This window comes from Lemur catta, chromosome 10 (assembly GCF_020740605.2).
Source record: "Lemur catta isolate mLemCat1 chromosome 10, mLemCat1.pri, whole genome shotgun sequence".
Lineage (NCBI taxonomy): Eukaryota > Metazoa > Chordata > Mammalia > Primates > Lemuridae > Lemur > Lemur catta.
The window spans coordinates 66,478,164-66,498,822 of NC_059137.1; the positions used below are offsets into that span (position 1 = coordinate 66,478,164).

The 20,659-nt window shown below is 40.1% G+C and overlaps 1 protein-coding gene across 1 annotated transcript in view; it reads right to left on the reverse strand.

Moving 5' to 3' along the window:
- Nucleotides 1–20,659, reverse strand: part of TRPM3 (transient receptor potential cation channel subfamily M member 3) — a 504,274-nt gene that overhangs the window by 160,478 nt on the left and 323,137 nt on the right. The window contains exon 9 of the mRNA XM_045563926.1: nucleotides 17,497–17,620. Coding sequence (XP_045419882.1) covers nucleotides 17,497–17,620 — 124 coding nt within the window. The remainder of the gene's footprint in view (nucleotides 1–17,496; nucleotides 17,621–20,659) is intronic.

The following is a 20,659-nucleotide window of genomic DNA, read 5'->3' on the forward strand; positions in this document are numbered from 1 at the left end:
TAATTCTTTTGGATCAGTGTGTAACCTCTGTTGAAAGCAATTACAGAGGTCAAAGAGCTATCAGTCCATATACATGAATGTGAACTCAATAATACCACTGGCCTCTAAATTCCCAGGTGAGTTTCTTTGCAGTGAGGAAATGGAATTGTAGGAGGTGGGAGATGGGTAATTCTGGAGGGGGAAGGAGCGGAAGTCCTGTTCAGGTGTCTGTAGGGGATTTTGGTGGGGCACTGGGAGCAATGCTGCAGAGCAGGGCGCAGGTAATAAAAACAAACATTGCCCATTAAAAGTTTTTGTCTGGGGTCAATCTTATCCCAAGGAAAGGGGTGGCAAGTTCTTTCTTCTTTCCTACTACATTTTTTTGGTTTCTTGTTCCCAGTGTCTTAATAGCAAACGAGAATTGTGCTAAATTATTTACATTGTTTTATGAGAAAATGAATTCTGATCTGCAAATAGATCCTTGGATCAGAGCCCATTTAAAAAGTGATGACTTCCTGAAATGCACAATTGACTGTTTAGTATGGAAGAGATTACCTTTACAAAAGCTGTTAATGAGCACTGTGGAGGTTCACACATTTAAAAATTTCTCAGAGAATGTTAAATTTTTATCCAGATGTGGCATCTCTGAGGACTATGAGGAGTCTAAGGCAACGTTAACGGCTTCTGTGATTCTAACTTAGTTGCTGCCACAGAGACGACCCTAATTCAGTGGTTCTTAACTCTTTGGAGTTAAGATACCTTAGGGAGTCTGAGAATTGTATGCATTCATCCCATGACAAGGAAACACACTCAAAATCTTGCTTCAGAGGGTTCACAGAGCTCCCTAAAGACTTTGAGTTGTTCATGGACTTTAGGCTTAGAACTTTTGCTCTACTGCTGCAGGCAAAACACTGGCCCATGTTTAAGAGAAAAAATCCTATTTGGGAATAGGCTGTGGGGTAGGGGTAGAGAACCTGTCCTGGTACTTGTAGGGCCTACTGCATTTAATATACAAAGGAAAATTCAAGGGCTTGCATATCTCCTATATGATACAAATAAAGATGTTCTGCCCTTGCATACCTAGGAAATTCATCAAGGATCTACAAGGCTGTAAGGATTGATGACTGGATACTCCTAATGGAGAATTTAGGAAACACCTATTAATTCTCATTCATTCTTACCACATTTATTGAACACTAACTATGTGGAAAGGCATTGTGATAGGTATTGTAATGGAACACAAAGACATATAAAGCCTGGTCTTTTTCTTTAAGTTGCATGCCATCTTGCAGAAGGCATAAACTTTCTATCCTAATAAAGGGCTCAAGAAAGCATGTTCTGGAACTTATTCTGCTTAGGTTCAAATCCATACTTGTCCTTCTCAGCTGTGTATCCCTGTGGATATTGCCATGCCTTGGTTTCCTCATATATGAAATGCATGTAATACTCAGGGTGACCATATAATTTACAGCCCAGATCATGACACTCTTGAAAGTGGAAGGGGTGCAATTAATAATCATGGTGAGCCGCAAGCATAAACTAAACTGTCTCAAGCAAATGAGACATGTGATCGTTCCAGTATGGAAAGATTGTCATAAGGCTTAGATGAGGCAATGATGGCACATTAGCGCAGTGTGTCTGCCCTGGGTGATTGTTATCTGCTGTGATTACTATTGTGGATGCTCAAAGGAGAAAAGGTGGCATTTGAATTAAGAGGAAAGAGGATGATTATTTCTTAAAATTTAACATTTGGTATATTTCCTTTATAGGCTGTTGGCTCAAACTAGTGAAGGAAAACAATAAAATTAAAAGTGCTTCTGCAAAACAGCCCTTTCGTGCCCAGCTGCCATGTGTCTCTGTCCTGGTCCTGCCTTTCTGTGCACTCCAGTCCCAGCCCTTGAACTGCCCACCAAAAGTTTTCTGGGGCTCCTCATAGTAATCTCCAACTCGACATATTTGACTCAAGCCTGCATTGACTTTCCTTTTGTTCTTTAAAGTTTTAGTACTTTCCTGATTTTTTAAAAAATAAATATATTCCTGAAAAGTTATGACATATTACTTATTCCTTAAAGCCACATTTTTGATGAGACAGGGAAATCATTATATATATATTAAGTCAAAAAATCCTGAAGATAGAAACATATGTAAACAATTACCTCAATCCTGTAAAAATTATGCATAGGAAAAAATGCAGAATGTGCCAAAATTATAATTATGGTTATTTAAGTTTCTCATGTATTCCTTTATTTATTTTCTATATTTCTACAATTAAAATATTTTATTTTTATTTTTTAATTCACACATTGTACATATTTTGTGCAGTGATGTTTCAATATATATAATGTATAGTGACCAGATCAGGAAAACAGTATGGCGATTCCTCAAAAAACTAAAAATAGAATTACCTTTCAATCCAGCAATTCCACTACCTGGTTATTTACCCAAAGGAATAAAAAAATCAGTATATCAAAAGAATACCTGCACTTGCATGTTTATTGCAGCACTATTCACAGTAGCAAAGATATGGAATCAACCTAAATTTCAATGAATGAATGAACAGATAAAGAAAATGTGCTATATATACACAATGGAATACTATCTGCCATAAAAAAGAATGAAATAATATCATTTGCAGCAACATGGATGGAACTGGAGATCATTATCTTAAGTAAAATAAACGAGACACAAAAAGACAGATATCACATGTTCTTTCTTGTCTGTGGGAGTTAAAAAACTTGAACACTCCAAGGTAGAGAGTGGAAAGACAGATAAAAGAGACTAAGAAGGGTGCATCGGGGGGGTGGGGGAAGGATGAAGAGAACTGGGCTAAAGGGTACAAACATACAGTAAAATAGAAGGAATAGGGCTGGGTGCGGTGGCTCATGCCTGTAATCCTAGCATTCTGGGAGGCCGAGGCGGGTGGATCGCTAGAGGTCAGGAGTTCGAGACTAGCCTGAGCAAGAGCGAGATCCCGTCTCTACTAAAAATAGAAAGAAATTATGTGGCCAACTAAAAAAATATATATAGAAAAAATTAGCCGGGCATGGTGGCACATGCTGGTAGTCCCAGCTACTTGGGAGGCTGAGGCAGAAGGATCGCTTGAGCCCAGGAGTCTGAGGTTGCTGTGAGCTGGGCTGACGCCATAGCACTCTAGCCCAGGCAACAGAGTGAGACTCTGTCTCAAAAAAAAAAAAAAAAAAAAAAGATAGAAGGAGTAAATTCAGTGTTTGATAGCAGAGTGGGATGACTATACTTAAAAAAAGGTATTGTACTTGGGTGATGGACACCCTAAATCCCCTGATTTGATCACTATGCATTTTATACATGTAACAAAATGTCACATGCACCTCATAAATTTGTACAAATGAAAAAACAAATCTCTCCCTTAAAATAATTTTTATAATTAGAAAAATAATGCAATTGTTATTATTGTTAATATTATTAGTGTAAGGAAGCCCAAGGGTTGTATTCTAGCTTTGCTGCTTAGAGCTGTGTAGATAAACCTTTCAGCATTATTGAGTCTGAGGTCACCATGAGTAACACACACATAATCACAGCTGTCCTGCCTACCATGAGAGGTTGTTTTGACGATAAAATCTGTGAGATAAAATACATGACGGGGCTCTATCAGTTGTAGTCAATCCACACAGGTATTAATCTTCCTAAATCAAGATCCATTTCTGGGTTTCTTTGTATTGCTCAGTGGAACCATGATTCTTGACCATTATCTTTCTTTAGCCACCACACTCAATCCATCCTCAGTTCCCTTGAAATTCCCTATTTATTTTGTGGGCTTCTGGGCAGAGACCATGAAAGAGGCAGCCTTTACTCTGGGTCTGGAGGGTGGCTAGAGATAGGGGGTTACAGAGAGAGGACATTTTGACACAGTGAACACTGTGAGCAAAGTCACAGAGGTGGGTTATTCTTGGATTTTTTGAAAATTAGATTTGGTTAGAGTAGAGTACAAAAGACAGGAGTAATAGTACTTGTGGTTGTGGATGGAAAAGTAGGGTAGGCCTGGATCATGGAAGGTCTTGAATGTCAGACTAAGGAACTGAACATTCTGAAGCCCAGTGTGTTCCAACTTAGTCATTTTTGTACAATCTTCACCTTTTTGCCATCTTTACATACCAACGTTACAATTAGATCTTTTTCTTCAAATTGATTCCCCTTTAAAACTTTTATGTATTTAGGCTTAATATCAATAGTTTTGTACTTTATTATAATTATTTCATTTACATATGCATATAAAAGCATAACTCTGAGAATAGAAAGATGAATGTACATTCCACCTAACATGATCTCCTAGCAATCAGCAGTGGGAAGTCCTAACTTTGGGAATCACAGTGTGGACGATGGGGGTTTCTGATTGGGTGGGAGGTAACATTATAAGAGTTCCTCTTTAAAGAGAGTCATTCAGCAGTCCTGTGTCTGTGGAATGGAGAGACGGTGGCGGGGAGGTCAGCCAGGTATGGCCAGTCTAGGTGAGGGTGGTGAGGTTCTGGCCTGGGGAGGCAGAGCGGGACTGCAGAGCAGAGATGAGATGTACTGAATGTCCCCAGTCCCCAGGAAGACCTTCCTAGAGTCGGAACTCAAACCACCAACTGTCACATAGATTATTTCGTAAGTCAGCTATTAAAGAGAATAAAATAACACACTAATATGTTTATTTTTATGTGTGTTATTTTTATTTTATTTATTGTATTATTTTTATTTATTTTTCTCAGTAAAAAAGGAATGTTTATGTTTTTCCATTGTCTCCAATCTACTGATATTTAAGCATTAAAATTGTATGTATTTTCATTGGTTATGAGAGGGAATCTGAGGCCTGGATAGTGAGGTTGAAAATCAAGTGGGCATTTGCTGCTCACTTCTGTGGTCTTCCTCAGACTGTTTCATTGTTCTGGTTAGCTGAAAAACAGACATCATTCTTGCCCCATTGTTGTGCAGCTGAAATGACACAAGGGATGCTACAGAGCTGGGCACATTGTAAGGTGTTATTACACATTATATACCATAAGATGAAAGGCGCTATTATTGTTATTGGCTGTCTTGGCAAAAAATTGTGTAAATGTCATTCCCTTCAAATTCCTTTTATATTTCAAGGAATATTTTGTGAGAAGAACACAGGGTGATCTGGACGCTGTGCTGACATTTCCCTTGTAGGAATAGGGGGCAGAGGGGATTCCAAGAATGCCAGCCAAAAAGATAGTCTTGTCTTTTCATGAATCTCAAAGTCTAATAAATATCTGTTCCTATAATTCCAGGAATGGGAGAGAAAATTAGCTCCTACTTTAAAGTTTTTTTTAACTTGGTCAAATTGGACATTTAGAAAATGGAATCAGCTGAAATATGGTAGAAAGAGCCTAGGACTTGCAGAAAGATGCTCTTGGTTCAAGTCCAAGGTTGCAAGGTTTAGACTTGTTTTAATGTCTTTGAGTCTTGCTTTTCCTCTGTAAAATGGAGATACTAAAGTGACCTCATCATTGTTGATTTTAGCATCAAATAAGATAATGTGAAAAGTGATTTTTGTTAAATACAAAGTGCTGTATAGACATCATCATATCATCACCATTGTTACAATAAAAATATTTACTGAGTGCTTATTATGTTATCTTCCTGTACTAACTCATTCAATCCTTATAATTAATCCCATACCATAGATATTATTATCTCAATTTTCCAGAGGTGAAAACTAACACATCTGGAGGTTAAATAACTTGCCCAATGTGATGCATTAAATAGCAGATCTGAGATTTGAAGCAGGCAAACTGCAAAGCCTGCATCATCCTTATTCCTAGATCAGTGATGTTATAATCATCTAAAAGTGTTTCAGAACCTCCAAAAATTTACTAGTAATCCATTGTCTGTTGAGAACTAATATGGAAAACATTTTTAATTGAGCAAGGCTATTTTTATACTCTCTTTCCACTATCTCATTTAAAATGTTTTGACTTAAACCATGTGATCAAGATGATATTCAGATAAAATTTAAAAGGAGTTTAGGTACAATTCAACATCTATGTCAAAGAACATTTCTATTTCTCCCCAAACATAGTGTGGGGGAGAGCTGTTTTCTAAACTTGATGCATGACTCTATGCCTTTCAGTCATTTGGCCTAAAGAGTCTCTTCTCAGCTATGCAAGGTTTCTTCCCCTGTGACCATAAATAGTCCTGTTGAGTTCATTTGGCCAGTGATGTTAAACAGGGGAGACACTGGCCTGCTTCTTTACCACCATCTGAGAGGTCACATATATGTTTCCTCTTGGCTGTACTCTCTGTCCGTTAAAGTGAGGAAGAAAGGAAGATGGAACTGAAGATCAAATGACAGGTCACTGAAGCCAAAGTACGCCTCATTAACAATTTTAACTAAGACTGGAGAAAATACAAGGGAAAGAGGAGACATCTGGGCTTAGATACTAATCAGTCCCTGTAGTTACTCATACAATAACTGTGATTACATTTTACAATTACTGAGTGCTTCCTAGGAGCCATACACTATGCCAACATTCTTTACACATGCTAACACTTAACTCGCCCAGCAACCCAGGATGGAGGGGTCGGTACTAACAATCCTCAGGAATGTCTTGTGTATTGTGCTGAGACCCTGACCTGACAGATAACGCTAACCATGGTATAAAGCACCTATTTTTCTATTTTCTAAGAAACATCTTGGACTTTGTGATCCTTTCCCAGATATTGGATGTCTACTGCAAAAAGACATGAAACTTTTTTATTTAGAAATTATGCTGGCTTGATTTTTATAAGTCTATGACAGGATAGGTAGAGAGTTGGCCCTCAGTTTCATAAATGGGGTAAGAGAGTTGTGATTGGATGCCAGCATAGCCTTCATCCTATGTTATGCCCTCATAAAAATAATAAATCTCCCTGCATTGGCTAGTAGTGGAGTTGGGCCTCCAAAGAGTCATCTGCAAGGCACACACAGTAGCTCTCTGTTGTTTTCTGCAGTGTCTAAGGGACATTCGCAAGCTTTGGAGCCTGGGACCCTTATAACAGAAGACAGGAAGCCATGTAATATCTGGATACTTCTTGGCCTTGCGTTTGGTAGGGGACACAGGGCATGTGAAACCCTCAGACCAGTCTTAATCTTTTGGTATATTTATATTTGTCTCACTGGAGTAAAACAAAAATCAAAGCATAGTCCAGACCAAAAAGGAGGAAGCTCCACATCTGGCAGATCCTAGCACACATAGGGATTATTACCACTCTCTTTTAAAGCTGAGGATCCTGGGGCTTAATGCAGGTTAAGCCACTTGAATGATAAAGCCAGAACTGGAATCCAGGGTTGCCTGCTTCTAGAGCTTGCCCCTCATAACCACCACATTAGCTTGCCTCTTTGGGTCTTGCAACTTAAGTGGATGGGTCTGAATCAAATCTAAGTTCATAAATCAAATCTATAATTTTCTAAGGAGATGTGTCACTGTGTTAGAGATGTTAGGTAGATAGCTAGGATCTCCAGCTCTTCTAGGGACAAGGGTGCCCTGCTTTGGTGCTGCCTTGAGTAATTGCCCCACCTGGGAAGAAAGATAAGAGTGGGCACTCTGTTTTGGTGTTGCCCCACCCTTAATCCTATCCCAAGCAACTGCTACACCTGGGGAAGGAGGGAACGCTTTACCAATCTGGGAATTCCTGGCCTAAGCATAATAGGATCTGGAAAGTGACCTAGAGTAACCTAAGTCTAATTATTATGTCAATAGCTTAAATCTACATTGTGGTTCATCTCCCCGACACCCCAGGTAGGGCTTTTAGAGAAGGAGCTCGCATATCGCAAGTACAACCTTGAGAACACCTGTTAATCATTCGGCTGCTGAAAGCTCTTCCCCAGAATGGGTCAATAAAAGGAAACAACTCGAGAATTCCCAGAGAGGGAGTCAGTTAGTCAGTCAGTAAGTCAGTGAGTCAGTCTGTCTTTCTCTCCACTCACAGAGACAGACCTGTTTCATTTTATAATATAAAGCTACTCGTGTGAAACTGCTTCCTTCTTGTGGTCACTCCGTTACACTGGCTCTGCTTGTGATTTTTTTCCAAGCAAGGAGCCAAAGAACTAGGATAACACTCCACCAAGAGGCCGGACCTGACACTCTGGTGTGTCTGGTCATTCTTCGGCCAAGAGCACACCAAGAACCAAGAGCAGACTGCTACCCTGACAGAGGTTTTAATAAAATTTATGGAAACTGAGTATTCATCATCCCCACTAATTTATATTCATCTGGATTCATTCATTCACTCTCTTATCTATTAAACAAAGAGTTATTGAGTGTCTACTGTGTACACACTATGGTACTAAGCACAACTAGGCATGAGTAAATGCAGAGAAAACATAGAATAATGAATCAGACAGATTCGGCTCTTAAAAGCATACATAGAAAGTTAGAGATGTATGTAAATATCTTAAAGTATTATTGACAAACACCACAACAGAGTTACAAATAAAGGAGTTAAGTGTATTCCAGCTGCGTGTGTGTGTGTGTGTGTGTGTGTGTGTGTGTACATCCATATGCATGTATGTGCATGTGTTTGGCAGTTGGATATGACTAAAGAGAGTGCTCTAAGCCTGAACAAAAATGCAGGGAAATAAAAAATTTAAAAATAACTGTAAGAAGATCAGTTTGGTTAGTGTGAAGGGCTCATAAAGAAGCAATGGAATTTGAAACTGGAACTAGAGGCAAAACATTATACTTTACATTCAAAAGAGTGACGTGATTGACTCTGTGCTTCAGTAAGAAGCATCAGGCATTACTGCAGCAAGGGGCCAACAAACCACCGCCTGGGGGTCAAATTTGGTTCATGGTCTATTTTTCTATAGCATGAAAGTGGTTTTTATATCTTAAAGTACTGTTTAAAAATAAGCAAGCAAATGAAGAAAGGAGAGTATTTGACAGAGACTGTATCTGGCATGCAAAACCTAAAATATTTACTATTTGTCTCTTTACAGAAAAGCGTACCAACCTTTTCAGTGTACAGGATGGATTGTTGGGTGGGGGGCAAATATTGGACTAGGGGGGCCAAGTTCATAGGAAATAGCAATAGTCTAGGCAAGGAAGAATGAGGGTATGAGCGAGAGTGTGGAATTTGGAAACACAAGATCTTGGAGGAAGGCAAGGCTAAATATTTGTGCATTTGGGAGTTGTCTCAATTAAAATGGTAATGGAAGTCATAATAGTGAACAAAAGGGAAAAGAACCAAGAATTGATCTTTGATAAACACCTAGGTATAGAGTGGGGAGAAAGAAGAAAAACTAACAATGGAAAGAGAAAATGAATTGCAAGAGAAGTGATAAAGAAAGATTTCAAAAATTGAGAGAGTCTGACACGGACTCCGTAGGAACGTAACTTTAAGAAGGAAGAGGAAGTTGACAGTGTCAGATGCTACAGAGAACTTACTGAAAAGGATACAAAGGTGATGACCTAATATCTTTGCTTCCATTTAGTCCATTGGCACATTTTGTATGTCCTTGGCTTTTCCTTACCTTAAGGTGTCCTATCCACAAGAGAATGTGATGATAATGGGGTTTTACAGCTTTAGCTGCTAGGGTATAACAGTGAAGTTTAAGTTTAACTTCTTAATTTGTACCTCCATTATGTTCCAGACACCAAGTTCCCTCTCACTGCCCCCAAACTACCTCTTTGCCATGTCTTCTGGTGGATATCTATGTGACTGCTATGTATGGCCTGGATGTCTGTGTCCCCCCAAAATTCATATCTTGAATCTTAATCACCAAGGTGATGGTATTAAGAGGTGGGGCCTTGCGGGGTGAGTAGGTTACAAGGGCTCTGCCCTGATGAATGGGATTAGCACCCTTAGAAAAGAGGCTTGAGGGGGCTTGCTTTTCCCCTCCACCATGTGAAGATGCACTAAGAAGGTATCTTCTATGAGAAAGTGTCACCCGACATCGAATCTACCAGAGCCTTCATCTTGGACTTCCCAGCCTCCAGAACTGTGAGCAATTAATTCCTATTGTTTGTAAGCCACCCCATATGGCATTTTGTTATAGCAGCCTGAACAGACTAAGGCAATGGTCCTTGAAAGCTTCTTGACTGATGATGCTTTATTTTATAAAAATAAACCAGTTTATTTTTATTCCTATGCATCCTGAATTGATGGACTGAATAAACAGAGTTAATACTCTAGTTGCAATATTTGCTTCTTGATTTTGGAACCTTTACTGCCAATGAGAACCAGCTGTAACAAAATAAGTAGGAAGCCCGTGTTACCTTACCATAAAGTCTGTGAAGTGCATTACAAAAGCTGACAAGAAGTAGTCAGGAGATTTGGATGTTCAGTTAATTTTACCACACAAATTATGATCAGAAAGCTACTTTTTTTTCTTTTTATATTCATGCCATGAGTGCTCCAGTGAACACTATATAACAGAACATAAGCCATTGGATGACTCCCTTATTTTGGAAACTACAAGGTGGGGTTAAGAAATAATAAATAACACCTTAGTTATTAAGATTGTTGAAGCAATTTGCCAAAAACCATATAATAATAGGGTAGGAAAATGCCAAAGTGCTCTAGGTTCTGAGGTAAGAAGAATAAAATTCAGATTATGCCTTGTATTTTATAATCAAGTATTACTAAATGAAGTCATCATGGAGAAGGCAACAAATTAGGACAACATCGCTGGTGTTTAATTTTTATCTTCTAACATAATTAAATATGGGCTCACATTTCACCTTTGTGGGAAAAGAAGTCTGGCATATGAGGATTTCATTTGTGTAAGAAAAGCATAGTGGATAAAGTCCATTTGACTCAGATGTAGATTTAATGGGTGGTAATTGAAATCTCTCTTTCTCTCTCTCCCTATTTCCCAGTCTCCCTCTCTTCCTCTCACCTCTTTCTCCCTTCTCCTTCTTGTGCCAGCCACTGCAGGTATCTCATTTAAAATGGTTACCATTTAATCCAGGTTATGATAACCACTAATCCAACAGTAGTTACACACATAATAACTCATGTCAGGGACCCTATGGGAACAATGATGCATAACAGTTTCCACCAATGAGCAGCTTAGACACAAGCCACCGGGGAACCTGTAAGATTATACCATGCACTTTTCTGCTGAAAATCATAGAAAGCAATTGTGAGATGTCACAGTTGGATGTTTGCAGTCACATATGATTTGAGCAAATGGAAACGGCAGCAGAGAGAATGATTTTCCAGGTGAAGGGAACTATGGGCGTTTGGAAAGCTTGGCTTATCTGGCTGGGGACCAGGGTGGTAAAGGGAGTCAATGGAGAGTGTGAGGATGAAATTTCACACCACATGCAGACTGTGGGGGGGCCCCAAAATCCACAATAAATAGGATGGACTTTAGTCAGTAGCAAAAGGAAGTCCCTGAAACCATTTGAGCAAGAGAGGTACAAAGTCAGAAGGGGCCCTCAAGAGACCAAGCCTGGAGCAGTGCTTAGAGTAGCCTGGAGGAGGGAGAACAAGTTTCCCTCTTGAGACCAGGTAGGAACCCATGGCAGTGACCCTGGTGAAGAGCAACCAGGATCTGAACCAGGATGGCAGCACCGAAATCAAGGTGGAGGAGGCGAACGTGAGAGACACGGCCAAAAGGAAATCAGAATAACTTGGCAATGATTGGTTGGTTGCAGTGCAGTGAGAAAAAGGGAAGAGCTGAAGCTTTCGAGATTGAGGAAATGAAACAAGAGTTGGAAGGGGAAGCCTTGTGGAGGTGTAGGTTGGGGGGTACTCGAGGATATTGGACAGGTTGATTTTGTTTCCAGACATGTTAAACTTGAAGTAACAATGGGACAACCAGGTGAGACATCCAACTGCAAGTTGCAATTACAGTTGTGGAGACTGGGAGAGAAAGGTCAGGGCCAGGTGTAGAGTTTTGTGAATTATTGGTGAAGCCGATAGATGCATGATATTACCAAGAAAAATGGATATTATAGTGAAATACTTAAATGAGACTCAGCAGTTGAGACTATCTTACTGAAGGAATGAATGAAAAAGTTATTCAGGGTAAATAGCATAAAATACATGCAAACAGACTAAACTTATCATTTAAAAAATAGAATTTCTAATATGATATTAAAAACAAAAGCTTTATACCATTTTTAAGAAACTCACCTAACACATAGGGTAAGGAAAAGTTGAAAATAGAAAATAGAAAAAGTATGGAAATTTTCTATACTAGGAAATTACGAACTAAGAGAAGCTGATGTGAGTGTATTAAGATCAGATAAACTGAAATGTAAGGAAAAGGCATTATCAGGAATAAATAAGGTCACTGAATAACGATAAAAAAGTAACTCGTCAGGCGTGGTGGCTCATGCCTGTAATCCCAGCACTTTGGGAGGCCACAGTGGGAGGGTTGCTTGAGGCCAAGAGTTCAAGACCAGCCTGAGCAATATAGTGAGATCCTGTCTCTACAAAAAATAGAAAAAACTAGCTGGGTGTTAGGGTGCACGGCAGTAGCCCCAGCTACTCAGGAGCTTGAGGCAGGATGATCACTTGAGCCCACTAGTTGGAGGTTACAGTGAGCTATGATGATGCCACTGCACTCTAGCCTGGGCAACAGAGCAAGACCCTGTCTCAAAAAAAAAGAAAGAAAGAAAGAAAGAAACTCACTTGGGAAATTCTGAGCCTAATAACATAATCTCAAAGTATATAAAGCAAAAATTGACAGAATTTCATGTAGAAAATAATATAATCCCCTATGGTAGGAGATTTTAAATTACTTCTCTAAAAGTATGACACAAAGGAAAAATGGACCAAGAATAAAGCCTCAGGTAGCGTTTGCATTTATGGACAAAGACAATAAGAAGGGCAAGGAAAAGAGGAAGAGAAACAGAAAAGTTGAAGGACTAGCAGAAAAACGCAGTGTCACCGAAGTTTTAGGAAGGTGGAAAAGATAAAAGCAGAACCCACTGCAGAGGGAGTAATGAAGAGGGTTACTGTTCAAGAAATGTACATTTTCTAGGGCAAGATCACAGAGGAAGTGCAAAGTGATGAGATGTGTTACTTAAGTTTAGAGGGTCACGACTTCCTTTGATACCAGATAGAAGGAAAAAAAGCATTGATCAAGATACAGTCAAATGCAGGTGGAGGGGAAGAAAGTGAGGGAATTTAAATAAGTCTTCTGTTGAGCACGAGGAGAATGAATCTCTAAGTTCAATGCAATTTCAATCCACATCCCAACAGAGTGTGTGTGTGTGTGTGTGTGTGTGTGTGTGTGTGTGTGTGCAGTTTGACAAACCTGACTTTAACATTTATATATAAGAGCAAAGGGCTAAAATAGCTGGCAATCCTGGACAATAACAAGGAATGTGACTTGCCCTGTCATACATCAGGGTTTACTGTAAAGCTATTATATACTGATTAGAAAGGTAGGGCACTGGGGCAGGACTAGACAAGTAGAGTCAGAAAGACTCATGTAGTGTGGAAACTTGACTTAGGACAGAGCTGGCGTTATGCAACATAAGGATGGACCATTCAGTAAGTGATACAAGGTCAGTTAGGCAACCATATGGCTCCCTAGTTCATATCATATACAAAAAAAATCAATTTGGGGTTATAGATTTAATGTGAAAGGTGAAATCAAATACATTTTAGAAGAAAATATAGATACTGATAGCTGGGTAGGGAAGGGTTTATTAAACAAGAGGCAAGAAGACCAAAACATTGAAAAGGCTGATAAATTTAACTACAGGCATGCATTGCATAGCAATGTTTTGGTCAACAATGCACCACATATACAATTGTGGTCCCATGAGATTATAATACTGCCTTTTTACTGTACCTGTTCTATGTTTAGACATGTTTAGATACACAAATACTTGCCATGGTGTTCCAATTGCCTACAGTATTCAGTACGGTTACATGCTGTGCAGGTTGGTAGCTTAGGAGCAATAGGCTAGACCACATAGCCTAGGGGTGCAGTAGGCTGTACCTCCTGGGTTTGTTTAAATACATTCTGTGATGTTTTCGCAACAATGAAATCACTAAACCACTCATTTCTCAGAATGTGTTCCTGTCCTTAAGCAATGCATGACTGCACATTATATTTGAGAATTTCTGTTTATTAAAGGACGCAGCCCCAAACTGAGGAAAGGTATCTATAATACATACAACCAAGTATTGGCATTTAAACTATCAATCTATAAAACGAATAAGGGGAAGTGGATGTGTTTTGAAACTTGAAAAGAATATGAAAGGTTTAGAGCGACAATTGTAGGGAACAGGATGGCTATCGACCAGAGACAAGTCCAAGGATTGCTCAGCATTATCGAAGGCCCAGTTGAATTAGAACGAAATGACTCAGTTTTGGGAGTGATACTGAGAAGCATTAGGCACATAGAACAGAGGAACAGAAAGGTAAGCGAACTCAGATGAGGGGAGAGTGGAAATTTCTAGCACGGACTCTCAACAAGGCATGGGGAAAAGAAAACTACTGTTTTAAACATTTTTTTCATGTAGATTACCTGAAGCGTTTGATCTCAGGCTAGTGAATTACAGAGAAGCTTAGCATCCAAGTTCAGGTTTAGTATGAATGAAATGATGGGAACAGGGGAGACAGGACAGTTATCTTTGGAGCAGAGAGTGGATTTTAAAGCCTTGGATTTTGGAGCACCATCAGCTTTGAGTTGAGACATGATTCCCAGGTGTGACTGGGAAGTGATGGGAAGATGAACTGCACAGGACCCTGGGAGGTCCAGCAGCTGGCAGGGGAGGACAGTGAACTAGAGGAGTCATCAGTGTGGGAGGGGGAGTTGGTAAAGCAGGAGTAGGGCCGGTGCTGTCACCCCCCACGACTTGTTCAGGGGTACATATGGCACAGGGCTTACAATGCTGAGTCCAGCCTACCCTCCTTTACTTCAGGGTATCAAGGGCAAATGTATTGCCCCAGTCTGGGGTTGGCCATGGTGATGGGAGAAGCCTTCCGCAGGAGTGCTGGGAAGCAACAGGAGACAAGGGGCTGGCACTGGCCTCTGGAACGAAAATGTTCTGTGGTTTCTATGCACACGATCCGCCTCATCGTGTGTGTGGCTACCGGGGTCCTCTTTTCCTTGATGTTCCTTATGTGCAGATCCCTCTTGAGGAGGATGAGGATGGAGGGGCACTAAGTCCTGATCTCTTACATTTGCTTCCAAATTAATATGTTGTGGACAGTTTTTATCTATTTAATTTTAATTTTTTTTTAGGGTGAAAACATTGATGGAACTTAGCTCATGGGTTGGATTTTACAGGGACATATCTTCTCAGACAGTGACAGGTTTTGCGTCAGCAGGGAAATGAGTGAATTTCTTCAAGACACCACACGAAATGTGTAGAAAGTACAGCAGTATCTTGTGTGATGTCATGAGGACTGACCCACCTACCAGGACACCACACAGGGCCCATATTTTCCATGAGGCCACACCACCCAGAGGCCCAGGTTTCACAAACCATTAATCAATATGCATCCATAGTGCAGGTCTTTATTCTGTAAGCTCATCAGGTGCTGGGTTGAAAAATATGTCTCATCAGCTCTAGAACCAAATCCTTTAGCCGAACTTGGCAGTGGTTAGATTGGCCTCCTAATATGATACACCATATAGTTTGTAAAGGGAATAAAAAAAAACTTTGAAGGATATAAGAGAAAAGAGGAACTCCACTGTGCAACGCTTTCTTGTTTTGTGTGCTGTGCTGTGCAGCCTGAGTGAATAGTACTGCAGCAAGGCAGTCCTAGCTCGGCTCTTCCTAGCTGTGTGTACACCTCCTCACCTCTCCTACTCTTAGTGCTGTCCCCTGCCCCTGCAAAAGGAGAAATGCAACGCCTGCCTCATGTCTACCTTATTTGTAGGGCATCTAGTACAGTCTGTGCACATAAATGGTCCCTCAGAAATGGAAACTATTATAATTACACTGCAATTATAATTTTAAAAATTTCTCATCTATTTTTGCCTAGATGTGGAGATAAGATAATGTATTGCTTGTTAAGAACACAGTTCTTTAACCTGGAGCCCGGAATACCTCACATTTCTTGTAATACATAACTTGCATTACAATGCAGTTGACTTTTTCAGCAGGGGCCATGATTAAACGACGTGACGATTAGGCAGAATCCCACAGAACAGTTCCATGAAATACTCAGAGAAGTTCATTCAGCTTCATTTGGTTTTATGACTTCCAACTGGTTCCTTGAATTTTGCTCCTCGCTGCCTTTCTAGGAAATACAAATTTATAGCTCTGGTATGTACAGCTCTGGTAAGCTTTCTCAGTCAGCATTGGCCTCAGTACTGGAAAACCGTCAGTACTCAGAGAAAATCTCTACTGTCGCATGTGGGAGCTCAGAGTTTCAGCACCTCCTTGAGTGGAGAAACACGTGAGCATAAAGGCCATGAGCTAACCACGTCCAAGATGGGAGGTTATCAAGTGCAGGTGGCACTTTCAGGGTTGGGAGAGGGTCTCCGGAGACGACAGCAGTCGTGGCTATGTAACCACGTGCTTGCTGGCTTCTTGATTCAGGGCAGCCAGACTGCGTCCCTCATCTCCATTCCTCTCATCCCAAACCTGGAAGCTGCTGGAAGGCTTCCCGCAGAGGCTGTGTGGATGCTTTCCAGAAATGAGTCCTGTCTACTCTAATCAGTTCCTCTTCTTCTAAATGTTTTGCCATCCCTGTGAGCAGCTGGGCTCACCTGACCTTTGAGAACAGTCTCCCTTGCTGAGGCCTGACGGGAACCTACCCCGAGTGGGCAATTCACTACATTGGCTTCAAGGAGACAATTTCATAATAAAAATACTTTCCACGGAGATTAAACATCACTAGTTTTGAGCCCTAGTTCCTCATTTATTAGTCAAGTGAGTCTGAGTTTCCTTATCTGTACAGTGAGGGTAATAATTGTCCCACTTTTGTCAGGACAGTTGCAAAGATCACACAAGTTAATACGTGTAAAGATTCGCTCCCTGCCTGGCATATTGCAAGTGCTTGTTAAATGTTGGCTCCTGTAATTTCTATTCACCTTAACAGAAGGCGTCTGATTATACCACGTTTGTAAGACATTTTGCTCTGATGTAAGAAATGCTTTTTGGAGAACATGTCAGAAACTGCAGACATTTCCAGCATTCCTTGAGTACATTTTTCCATTTTCTGCCTGCACAGATGACCAGATTTGCCTGGAACCTGTGTCACTAAAGATATTCTACACAAGGCACATCCGTGATTCATTACTCACAAGTGAAATGAAACCCCAAATCTAAGAGGATCAACTGAAGCATTTTCTAGGAGGAAACCTATTTTTCTCTTCAATTCATTTGGCTGGAGCAGTCAGAGCATCTGGACGAGCTCCAAAAGGAAATGATGCTAAAACCCTGCTGCACACACTTCATTAAATCCAAGGCAGAAAAAGAGCTCCTGTCTTAGTTATTTAGGGGAGGAAATTTCTGGAGCCAGTGGAGCCTGAGGAGGGTTCGAAGCTTAGCCAGAAAGAGAAAATGGTGTGTGATTCAAGAAAATGATTGGGAATGTGGAGAGAGCCTGGTTGCCCATGAGGAATTACGTACCAATTCCTTCTTCTTCATGCACTCCATGAGAATGATGAACAGATGCTGAGCTTGGGTTCGAGTGTATGTGAAAGTCTTTTGGATAGTCACCAATAGCTGGTCCCTCAAAGATTCATTTATGAGCCTGCAATTAAAAACAACGTAAAAACCAGGTCAATCAGCATCTGTTCAGTACATATTTCTGAGAAATTTTATAGAACCCAAGAAAGCATTATGGGAGTGTACTTTAAATAGGAGTTACTTCTTCCCCAACTTTTCTGACAATAGTTATTTTGAATGTGATACTTTAAAAAGCAGTGCTTTTACAAATAAATCCATTTTCATGTCTAACCTAATAAAATAGGAAGATTGATTTAGTTTTTTTTCCTCTCTTTTTCATATAGTATATGTCTAATGCTCCCTTCTTCAAGTTCTGTTATAAAAAGTGCCTTCAATTAGCTATCTGCATCTTGGTGAGAATTTGCTGTATTATTTTCCTAAAGGAGATTGAGATTGCAACATCATTTCTAATGGTGGAAATGAAAATTGTATCTCATTAGTGGATTTTTGAACATCAATAAGCAGATAGGAATTATGTTTCCTCTAAAATCATTCCAGGTAGGTGGTAGCCTGTTTGGCCTATGAATCAGTTAATCATTATTATGCCAAACTTTTGCTCTGTTACAGCAAACAACAGTCTGATCTATAAGGTGGTATAATATTGGCTATCTTATTAAAAGATAGTTTTTATACTATAGAAGAATGAATGGAAACAGGGGAGGTGCATTGTACCCAATCAATGCTCAATTATGTCTTGACTATGGATTAATCACAACTAATTTTTTACTTCTCTCTCACTAGCCTGGTGAGAAGAAGGCTCCCTCTCTCCACCAGCCATCAAATGGCAGGGAAGGAAAAGTCCTTTTGTTAACAACAGATACTACTCTTAAGATGATAAAATGCTCACAAGGATCAGTAGCTAAGTTACCACATTTTGCCTAGTATTTTACACTTTACAAATTGCTTTCATCATTGAAGTATTAGCAACTCCCAGATTAAATAGTAAAATAAATTGTTTTCTTGTTTGGTGCTTATAGGAGCCCTACAGCCAGAAAGAACCAAATGCTTAAGGCCATGCAGCAAATAAGTGGCAGATCCAGAACCAGAACCCAGTTCTTCTGACTCCTTGTCCAGTGCTCTTTCCACTACTCCATGCTGCCACTTTTTACACCAAGTGCACAATACCACTGCCTCTCTCCATTGCTGTGGCTACTTGAGCAACCAGTTGTGAAATTTTCATCAATATGAAAGCAAGATAAACTTTATTGCTTAAAAAAAGGCAAGATGGGAGGTTTAAGAATGTCTTCATATCAGTGGTCTTCTATGCCCTGGGTTGTGTGAGGTTCACCTAAATGCACTAGATTGGATACTGTGGTAACCCTACTTTGAGGACATGGCATTCCCCATGACAGAACTATACCAAGGATCCTGGAAGGTCACTCAGCAGGGCAGAGGATTGGGTTACCCTGTCCTCTGTCCCACTCCACTAGGAAGATCTCTATCAAGAATATACACATTTAGAAAAAGAGGACAGTCCAAATAAGGTTGGAAAAAAAAATACCAGGTCCTCTCTCAAAATTAAGTTATTCTGGATGACCTTATGGTCTTAACTGTGGATTAGCCTGAAACTATTCATTCGAAAAATACATAGTGAATGTCTACTTACTACCAGACATTGGGATATACCACAGATTTAGGGGATAGTTGAGATATATACACTCCCAGCCTTCAATGAGCTATGTGCCAGTGGAGTAGAAAGACACAGATCAGCAATTCAACTGTGATTGTCAGCCGTAAAGAAGTAGAGAAGCTTGTGACAGATGAACCTAATCTAATCTAGGGGGTTCAGGGAAAACTCCTCTGAGGAAGTTTTATCTGAGACTTGAATGAATGAGCACTGGCAGGTTGGGCGTGGGGTGGGGCTGAGTAAGAGCATTCCAGCAGACAAAATGGCACAGACAGGCCTAGTTTGGAGAAAATAAAAGGTCAGTATGGCTAGAACACAGAGAACAAATTGAAGAGGGGAACAAGATGAGGCTGCAAAGGGGATGAGCAGGAACAAGGTCACGGGGGACTCCGGAGGTCGTGGTAGAGATTTTGGGTTTATCCTCCAGGCAATGAGAAGCCATTGAAGGATTTAAGCAGGAGAATGACATGATCATGTTTGTGTTGCCAATTAATTTTCTTGAAGAGTGAAGACATGAGCATTCATACCTGGGCATGTGTCTACTTGACAGGTAACAGAAGTGGATGGGTCTGGAGAGTTCTACAATATCAAGAGTACATGAATGTTGTACATGTTTATCAACAGCAGGGACTCTCCTGATCAGTAATTTGATAGATCCAATCATTCATCTGCAGGTGTTCAATTTGATAACAACTCAAAATTTGTTTTCCACGGTCAACCATCTGTAATGAAATCCCAGTTCCCTGAGGTCATTATCTATTTGAGGGATCTGTCTGTCACTTGTATCCAGTCTGTCACTTTGCAAAAATTGAAGATTGATGTGCAGTTTAGCTGATTGTGGCTTTCAGTGGTTAGGAGAGCTAAACACTAACAATCCTATACTTTTGAGCCCAATTTCACAACTGACTGAAGTGCGGCTTTGGCTAAATCATTTTAGCCAAAGAATAACAAGAACCATAGAATGCTAGAAATAGAAGAATTCTCTAGGTTGGTGTTTTCCAAAGCGTGGGGTGCCTATCACTGATGGAACAGAGATGATTTTAGGTGGAACAAAGGTCATTTGGTTTATCCGAAGCATTAGGTTACACTCATTAAACACTAAATAACTGCTATTCCTGTTTCAGTTCTTTTCCTATCCTTCTGATTGCATCAAGAAGAAAATCTCATTTTTGGTACCTCTCTGCCTTTATCAGTTCCCCAACATTTGCAGATCTCTCCTTTTAACAAAGAAATAATAGCAGATATTAGGTCTCATGCCTTTGGTAGAAGGAGTTTAATAATGTTTTAAATAAAATCCCACATAACATTTGGTGTGTCTATAGCACGTCCTGGTTTACCCTACACAATGGGCCACAAGATAATCTCATAACAGTCGGTGAGGCAAGCAGGTATTAATTCTATTTTGCAGAAGAGAAAACAGCGGCCTAAGGAGGTTAA